At 33.5% G+C, this 10,529-nt stretch overlaps 1 protein-coding gene across 1 annotated transcript in view; it reads right to left on the bottom strand.

Annotated features, from left to right (window-relative positions):
• Nucleotides 1-8,594, bottom strand: part of col5a2a (collagen, type V, alpha 2a) — a 96,019-nt gene extending 87,425 nt beyond the window's left edge. The window contains exon 1 of the mRNA XM_061926561.2: nucleotides 8,344-8,594. Coding sequence (XP_061782545.1) covers nucleotides 8,344-8,425 — 82 coding nt within the window. The 5' untranslated portion in view covers nucleotides 8,426-8,594. The remainder of the gene's footprint in view (nucleotides 1-8,343) is intronic.
• Nucleotides 8,595-10,529: the final 1,935 nt, after the last annotated feature.

Genomic DNA, 10,529 nt, shown 5'->3' with positions numbered 1-10,529 from the left:
TTGATGGATTGTACTGTGCTTCAACATACGAGTATTATTATGGTGTGTGTATAAGGTAAGACATATTATCTGGTGTTTTGTTTCGCAATATTACGCAAAAGCAACTTTTCTTACCTTCTAGTACATGCTGATCTGTATTTGGGATCTGCATAAATCCTGAAAAATTGCTTGCGTCCGCCTTTGTAGTCCGTACCTACGCTGTAGTCGATAAAATTCTTCTTGTTCTCTATCTTCTTGTTATGGGACATTCATCCTATGCTGTTGCCATTTCTAATATAAAGTAGTGTAAAGTTCTTACTTATATCTGTCAGTTAACTCGCCATGAAAGCACTAAAACATACCGGTGTAGTGAGTTTACATTATTCACCCAAGGAACTTTAGTTATTAGAGTTCCGGTCAAACGTTTTTTCACTTGTTGTTGTTTCCGGATGAGGAGATGCTGCTTCGTTTTCGATTTAAGTAACATCTGAATGTCATTAAAACAGTTTTCGCCATCTTTTGACACTTCTTCCACCCCCGTCCTTGCACGCTACACCGCTACAACAAAGATGACGGGGAGAAGACGCTGCCGAAGGTGAGCCACGTAAATAAGACCGCCCACAAAACGGCGCATCTGGAATCGACTGTCAGAAAGTGGATTGAAGATGATCTGTAAAACATCATCTATGCAACATTTTAACCAAAAAAAACACCATTACATGTTATGTAGACCACAAATAAGTCTTTTACATTTAGAAAAAAATTATAATAATATGACTCCTTTAATGCGCCCTATATTATTTATATGAAAAACAATCAAAAATAGACCATTCATCCGGAAAATACGGTATTTAAGTTTAAATTCTGGACAATTTATATTGAATACCAAATGTGTGTATTGGGTTTGGAGTGGGATGTGGCCCTTTAGGAGCCTTGTACAGAGGACCCAGAATATTCTATGCCCCTGTATGCAGTTAAGAGTCCACATCCTGCAAGTTGTTCGCTTCTCTCGGCCATTTTAGGTTGTCCTCTTTCAACATATCTGCACAGCAAAGGGGCCTAGCCTGTAATATTTTCCATATAGGGCCAATGCGAGCGTTTCCACATCTGGAAGCCATCCCTCTCGCGCCCAAAAACCCTTCTTTTTTTTTTTGCTGACTGCAATCATTTCATTTCCAAAAGTTTTCCCATGAAGCTTCGGTCCTGGTCGCCAATTGTTGTTTGGCCATCAAGACCACCAAACATCAGGTAACCCGGTCATGTGGCTTTTAAGGTAAAAGTGCTATAGGGTGAGACGCTCTTAACAGTGGAAGAAGAGAGGCGTGCAATCAAGTCATAGCTGAAAAATGCAGCATGTGGTTCTAATCTAAGCCGTCTGTGGACCTGCTTGGGTTCTCATGTTTGGACAGAACCGTTTTGGTGGAAAGCAGAGCAGTTGTTGCGATTGTCAGTGACGTGGCAAACACAAATGGTAACCACTCGGAAGGCGGAGTGACCCCATGTTGATTTTACTGATTTGCAATAGCAGATTAGTAAAGCAGCTTTGTAATTCTCCCCAAATAAAGAAAGTTGATTTTTGTGGTTATTTTCTGTGATGGTTTTAACAATTTACGGTATTTTTTTTTGTCACTTCAGAATCATGTTTTGAACACGTAGCTAAATGTGTTACTACTTCTACCAGCAGCTATAGTGACCCTAAGATACGGCAGGCCTGAAGTCATTGCAAATGTAATTTTTTTTATTGCAAACATTTTTATAATTTAACACTAAAAGCGGTAGAAAATGGATGGAAAGAGTTCCCCAGGAAATGGTCAGAGACAATTCGGCTTGCTTACAGCAAGTTGCTCTTTGTGTTGCATTGTTTCTAATATTCATAATAATAAATTGTAAATTATAGTCAATATATATTAAAAATAGAAAAAAAATAACATTTAAAATTGTAATAAAACCATTTTTTTCTAAAGGTGGTACTTGGTGAAAGTAGCTTGGGAACCACTGTTTAAGCAGAATAAATTATATTTAATATGTATTTAAAAATGGAAAATAAATACAACGTAAAATTATAATAGCAAATTATAAAGAAATATATAAATTACTATTTAAAATTGTAATAAAAAACTGTAAAACATATATTTTTTTAAATACACAAATAAAAATGAAAAAAATATATATTTTGATACTGTTTAGTGGTTGGAGACAATTCCGCTTGCTTACAGCAAGTTGCTCTTTGTGTTGCATTGTTTCTAATATTCATAATAATATATTGTAAATTATCAATACATATTTAAAATAGAAAAAAAAAAAATTAAAAATGTAATAAAACCATTTTTTTCTGAGGTGGTACTTGGTGAAAGAAGCTTGGGAACCACTGTTTCAGTGGAATAAATTATATTGAATATGTATTTAAAAATGGGAAATAAATACAACGTAAAATTATAATAGCAAATTATAAAGAAATATATAAATTACTATTTAAAAATGTAATAAAAAACTGTAAAAAAAAAAAAAAGAATAAATAAACAAATAAAAATGAAATCAAAAGTATATTTTGATACTGTTTAGTGGTCGGAGACAATTCCGCTTGCTTACAGCAAGTTGCTCTTTGTGTTGCATTGTTTCTAATATTCATAATAATATATTGTAAATCATCAATACATATTTAAAATAGAAAAAAAAATAACAATTAAAAATGTAATAAAACCATTTTTTTCTGAGGTGGTACTTGGTGAAAGAAGCTTGGGAACCACTGTTTCAGCGGAATAAATTATATTTAATATGTATTTAAAAATGGAAAATAAATACAACGTAAAAATATAATATCAAATTATAAAGAAATGCATAAATTACTATTTAAAAGCGTGATAAAAAACTGTAAAAAAAATAAATACACAAATAAAAAAGACTATATTTTGATATTGTTTAGTGGTTGGAGACAATTTCGCTTACTTACAGCAAGTTGCTCTTTGTGTTGCATTGTTTCTAATATTCATAATAATATATTGTAAATTATCAATACATATTTAAAATAAAATAAAAAATAACAATTAAAAATGTAATAAAACCATTTTTTTCTGAGGTGGTACTTGGTGAAAGAAGCTTGGGAACCACTGTTTCAGCGGAATAAATTATATTTAATATGTATTTAAAAATGGAAAATAAATACATCTTAAAAATATAATAGCAAATTATAAAGAAATATATAAATGACTATTTAAAAATGTAACAAAAAACTGTAATAAAAGAAGAAGAAAAAGAATAAATACACAAATACAAATGAAAAAAAATAGTATATTTTGATATTGTTTAGTGGTCGGAGACAATTCTGCTTGCTTATAGCAAGTTGCTCTTTGTGTTGCATTGTTTCTAATATTCATAATAATATATTGTAAATTATCAATACATATTTAAAATAGAAAAAAAAAAACAATTAAAAATGTAATAAAACCATTTTTTCTGAGGTGGTACTTGGTGAAAGAAGCTTGGGAACCACTGTTTCAGCGGAATAAATGATATTTAATATGTATTTAAAAATGGAAAATAAATACAACGTAAAAATATAACAGCAAATTATAAAGAAATACATACATTACTATTTAAAAGCGTAATAAAAAACTGTAAAAAAAAAAAAGAAAAAAAGAATAAATACACAAATAAAAATTAAAAAAAAGAGTATATTTTGATATTGTTTAGTGGTTGGAGACAATTCCCCTTATTTACAGCAAGTTGCTCTTTGTGTTGCATTGTTTCTAATATTCATAATAATGTATTGTAAATTATATTCAATATATATTAAAAATAGAAAGAAAAAAAACATTTAGAAATGTAATAAAACCATTTTTTTCTGAGGTGGTACTTGGTGAAAGAAGCTTGGGAACCACTGTTTAAACGGAATAAATTATATTTAATATGTATTTAAAAATGGAAAATAAATACATCTTAAAAATATAATAGCAAATTATAAATAAATATATGAATTACAATTTAAAAACGTAATAAAACATTGTAAAAAATGAAATATATGTATAAATACACAAATAAAAATGAAAAAAAAAAAGGATATTTTGATACTGTTTAGTGGTCGAAGACAATCCCGCTTGCTTACAGCAAGTTGATCTTTGTGTTGCCCAAATTGTGTTTGTTGTGCTGTCATTTTTATGTTTGCACCGTTATTGTTGAGGCGCTCAACATTGTTATGATATTATTGTGTATAATATAAATAATAATGTATTGTAAATATTGTTTAATATATATAAAAAAATCAAATTAAATAAATACAAATGTAATGAAAAATATTGAAAAATCTATATTTACACAAATAAATATGCAAGCATTTTAGATTTTACACTGTTGAGTTCCCTAGGAAATGGTCAGAAACAGATGTGCTTGCTTACAGCAAGTTGCTCTTTGGGTTGCCATATGTGTGTTTGATGTGCAGTCATTTTTCTGTTGTAGTCAGGGAGTCTCAAACTGTGGTGCGTGTACTAGTAGGGTACCACTAGCGTACTCCATCTCGTGGAGCGCTATAGAATCACTTGATTAAAGTGCAGTGTTTTATTTTCTTATATCCAAATACAGTGTTACTGTTCAAACCATGTGTAATCTTGTTAAAAAAAACCTCAGCCTTGTTTTTAATAAATGCTTTGGCCTACTATATTTATTGTTGGTCTTAAAGCTGGTACTTGGAGGGACACATTTTTTCTCAGGTGGTACTTGGTGAAAGAAGCTTAAGAACCACTGTTTTAGTGGAATAAATTATATGTAATATATATTTAAAAATGTTAAATAAATACATCTTAAAAATATAATAGCAAATTATAAAGAAATATATAAATGACTATTTAAAAACTTAATAAAAAAACTGTAAAAAAAAAAATACACAAATACAAATGCAAAAATGTTATATTTTGACACTGTTGAGTTCTCCAGGAAATTATATATATAAATATATATATATATATATATATACATATATATATATAAATATTAGAAAAAAAAATAAATATATATATATAAATATATATATATATATACATATATATATATATATATATATATATATATATATATATATATATATATATATATAAATACAATAAACAATTGTAATAGAACATTGTAATAATATTTGTATATATATATATATATATATATATATATATACATATTAAAAAAATACAATAAACAATTGTAATAAAACATTGTAATAATATATATATATATATATATATATATATATATATATATATATGTATATATGTATATATATATATGTATATATGTATATATATATATATATATATATATATATATATATTTATATATATATATGTATATATATATATATATATATATATATATACATATATATATATACATACATATATATATATATATATATATATATATATCTACACATGTATGTATATATATGTATATATTTTCATATATATATATATATATATATATGTATATATATATATATATATATATATATATATATATATATATATATATATATATATATATATATATATATATACATATTAAAAATACAATAAAAAATTGTAATAAAACATTGTAATAAAAAATAAAAAATAAATACAAAAATTAAATAAAAAATATGAGTGCTATAGTATATTTAGTTATTAGTTATTAGGTTGCACGGGCCACAATTACGCTAAACTATGAAGTCAGGTAGAGTTCCACTAAATAGGGGCCTGCGCCCCACGAGTTTGAGACCTCTGGTTTACAAATACAAGCCATGGTCCCATATTGACAGGTTTATTTTCCCTTATCAAGACCATACACCCAAAACCTACTGTAAGAGTTTTCAAACATAAGGTAGTGAAGGTTCTTTGAAGCAGATAATCTACGTTGGCGTCGCCATTTCCTACTCTAAACCTATAAGTCTTTTGTGGGCTCCGCCATCCCCCCAAAAAGAGTCACGTGCAGGCAAACTGTCCACACATGTGCAAGCACATGACTTCCATCCACTGATACCAAGGAAAAAAAACTGAAGAAAATATTTAACATTCCCAGAAAACGTGGTTTGACTTCAAATTCCAGAAGGTTCCTCACAAATCTTTCCAGTTACCCTAAACACATTTTTTTTGCTGATTATTCAAATTGACAGCGTGTCTCACCCACATTCAACCGCACCACACTTTTCCATCCTTACATGTTATTGACGTGGAGGAAAAACTGGTACTTTTGCTTCGTATTCTATTGTGCAGTGTTTCCCATCCAACAATAACCTCACACTGTTGAAGAGTTTCAACAGAGAATCGTCTGAAGCGCACCGTATTTTCCAATAGTCGCACAAAAAGACTTCCACAGTTTGAAAAAGAAGCAATCCACTCAACTGTTCCATGGAAAGATGCTCGCAAAGCCACATGAAGAAGAAGAGACAGAGGCTGGAAAAGTACATAACAGCAGCCTTGTATGAGCACCAACTGACACTAATAATTGTTGTATCTAATAAAAAATGATTTATTCATTAAAAAAATATCATTTTACATAGTCATTTATTTCAGACACAGGGGGATCTATACCAAATTAAAAAAAGCACAGCAACAACAAAACAAATAAACGCAATAGAAGCAGCATAATAAAACAAAACAAAGAAAATGTAAAAATTACAAAAATAGCCACCGTATAATACTGGCTTGCTCACCAATGGATACAAAGCTGACAAAACTGCAAATAAAGTTAGTTTGAACATTAATTGTATTGTTATTACATGGCCCTGTTATTAATTATTATTATTATTATTATTATTATTATTATTATTATTATAAAGTATCTTTATACAATTATTTTTGAATAATTTTACGTAATTTATTTTACAGCTGGAAAAAAACCATAAAGAAGTGAATCTATGTAATAATTCATAATTAGAAATGATTACATTGAAAAACATATTGTCAATGATTTAATATAAAAAATGAATTATAAACAGCTATGTTTTAGTTTTTGTTAGAATAAGTAGGGTATCATTTTCTTATTTTTGTAATTTTTTCTTTAAAATAAATACATAATGTTGCTCATTAACGTGAGCTTTTGACTAACCCCCCCCCCCACTAAAATAAACATCCATCCATCCATCCATTTTCTACCGCTTATTCCCTTTGGGGTCGCGGGGGGCGCTGGAGCCTATCTCAGCTACAATCGGGCGGAAGGCGGGGTACACCCTGGACAAGTCGCTATCTCATCACAATTAATATAATTTTTTTAACCATTTTTTAATCGTCAATTAAACCAGAAAAACAATATTTAAATCCACATATTAACAGCGCTCAGGCTCCACTTATTTTTGTGTGGGTTATATTTTAACTGAAATAAAACCACTAAACTCAACAATTAATATCATTTTTACACCATTTTTCTTTTTTTTTTAATAAACCGGGCAATTATTATTTAGACTTAGACTTAGACAAACTTTATTGATCCACAAGGGAAATTGTTCCACAGCTCAGTTACAAAGGATGGAAAGGGTACGGATGGAAAGGATAATGCAGGTATAAAGTAGACTAAAAATGTACCATAGTATTAAATATATAGTATGCATAGTATTCAAATCCACATATTAACAGGCTCCACTTATTTTCAAATAACATAGCTTTTTAAACTAAAACGTCGACCAAATTAATGAAAGACTGCACACAGCAGGCGTCCATCTAATGAACATTCCGGTGCTCTGAGAAGTCAGTGACATCATCTTTGGTAAGGGGAAAAAAAAAATTGTTTGTGACGTCAAGGGAACAAATTCTATTGAAAAAAAAAAAAAAAAAAAAATGATGGAAGCGTTGTTCAAGTAAAAAACAAGAACACTCAGGTGTTCCGGCTCCTCGGGTTGCCAGGTGAAGACATCATCACCCCCCTCCCAAGTCCCCCTGCTGCCCCCCCCTCCCAACTCCCCCCAGCTTCTCCCCTCCTCACGTTCCCTTCACATCTGCCCTGAATTAACATAGCAAGGCCAATGTTCCCTCTCTAGATGCAATGAGATGGTTTCTGCAGATGTACAGTGTAGTGCGCACCTCATGAATGTTCCACTGATGCAAACCCACGTTGGAGTCATGGAAAACCGCAAAGAGACTGGTTTCCCTTTGCATTTTTTTCAAAGGGGGGGTGACGTCACCTCGCAACGACTGACAGATGTCCAGACTTTTACATCTTTTCTTCAAATCTGAATTCATTGACATTCCCGTGCATAGTCCGTCAATATGTTAGTCATCTCATGCACCTCTTGTAATATTGTAGCGGATTCAAACCACTGGAAAATGTTTGTTTTTCAAAGAAAAAAAACAACAAGAATATGTTCATTCAGTTCAAAGAGCACCCGAGCATCGGACGTTATTTACTCACCGCCTTGGCACGTGACAATCGAAACCTGGGCAAGGGAGGCCGCCAAAAAAAGGAAAGTCCGTAAATGTGCAAAGTCCATCATGTCTATAGGCAAGACATGAGACTAGTGAGAAAAAAGGGGGAAAAAAGGGATGAAAAGAGGGGGTAAAAAAAAGATCAGGTTATCTCTGCATGAATACCAGGGAACCTCTCCTTGTAAGCGGCAAGCAGACCCAGCCCAGGCTGCTTGAGTGCTTTTTTTGTGTAGTTACAGCTTTAAATGAGAAGAATGCTGGCCAGCCAAATTTTCCTCCCCCTTTTGTCAGCCCTCTCCCATCCTCTTTTGTGTCGGCGAGAGAACTACACCCATGTTCGCAACTTTTTTTTTTTTTCCTCTCCAAACTTTTCCCAATGACTCTCCTCGCCTCGGACACAAAAAGTGTGCAAAAGTCTCGACGGTCGTGTGACTCCTGGCTCGGGAAAAAAAAAAGATGCCACTGATAAGGAATTTAGTTTTGGCTCTTGGCAGACGGGATCATAAAAAGGGTTTTTATGACAGGCTCGACGACTAAGAGTGAGCCACAAATCCCTTTTCTCAGGGTCGCTGGACGTAAAAACTGGGGATAAATAGGTATGATGATTACCATGAATTGATTAACATGGACCCAGACTTAAACAAACTTATTCGGGTGTTACCATTTAGTGGTCGATTGTACGTAATATGTACTGTACTGTTCAAGCTACTAATAAAAGTCTCAATCAATCAATCAAAGATCCTGAGAACCCTTGTTGGACTGTCTGTGATGGTCACTGTGGGTGGTCATCCAGGTAGGTGGTCAACATGACAAGGACTCCGGGGTGTGCATTCTGAGAGAAGTGCAAAGTCATCACCTCTTGACTTAGGCCAGGGGTCGGCAACCCGCGGCTCCGGAGCCGCATGCGGCTCTTTGATCACTCTGATGCGGCTCAGCAGCTTACTTGCTGAACCCCCCAATTTTCCTGTGAGACTTCCGGATTTCAGTGCCTCTCGCAGAAAACTCCCGGGATTAATATTCACCGACTTTCACCCTTACGGCTATAATAAGGGCGTGCCATGATGGTACAACATTTGGCGCCCTCTACAATCTGATTTAACAGAGTGCCAGCCCAACACTTGTTATACAACATACATCTTCTACTTGCACACGTACGTGACAGCAAGGCATACTTGGTCAACAGCCACACAGGTTACACTGACTGTGGTCATATAAAACAACTTTAACACTCTTACTAATAATGCGCCACACTTTGAACCAAAATCAAACAAGAATGACAAACACATTTCGGGAGAACATCTGCACCTTAACACAACATAAACACAACAGAACAAACACCCAGAATCCCATGCAGCCCTGACTCTTCCGGGCTACATTATACACCCCTGCTACCACCAAACCCCGCCCCCACCCCAACCCTGCTCCCTCACACATCAACCCCCCCCCCCCCCCCCCCCCCCCTCTCTGTGCGTCGGTTGAGGTGGGCGGGGTTTGGTAGCGGGGGTGTATAATGTATCCCGGAAGAGTTAGGGCTGCATGGGATTCTGAGTATTTGTCCTGTTGTGTTTATGTTGTGTTACGGTGCAGATGTTCTCCCGAAATTTGTTTGTCATTCTTGTTTGGTGTGGGTTCACAGTGTGGCGCACTATTAGTAAGAGTGTTAAAGTTGTTTTTTTTTTATACCGCCACCGTCAGTGTGAGCTGTGTGGTTGTTGACCAAGTATGCCTTGCTGTCAGCTACGTGAGCAAAGCGAAAGCCTCATACAACGTGTGGCTGATCTGGCACGCTGACTCTAGTGGGTGCTATATGCTGTACCATCACGGCACGCATGACGCTGACAGGCGCCATTCAATTAAAACCTGCGTGCCGCACCAGCTTTCAAATTCCACATAAAGGTGGGGGCAGCGAAAAAAAAATTTGTTACACAGTGTTATATCATTGAAAATTTAAAAAAATGTTTGCGGCTCCCATTGTTTTCTATAATTTGTGAAACTGGTCAAAATGGCTCTTTGACTGGTAAAGGTTGCCGACCCCTGACTTAGGCCATGTCGACACTAAGTCGTTTAACCCCTTAAAGGAATAATTATTTAGCCTAAGCCCCGTTTTAGCCACACCAAACCAGCGTTTAAGGTCCAACTCCTCGGACAAGTTTTTACACGAGTAAGCATACT

This window comes from Nerophis lumbriciformis, linkage group LG31, assembly GCF_033978685.3.
Source record: "Nerophis lumbriciformis linkage group LG31, RoL_Nlum_v2.1, whole genome shotgun sequence".
Taxonomy (NCBI): Eukaryota; Metazoa; Chordata; class Actinopteri; order Syngnathiformes; family Syngnathidae; genus Nerophis; species Nerophis lumbriciformis.
This window is presented reverse-complemented; position numbering and strand designations above follow the sequence as displayed.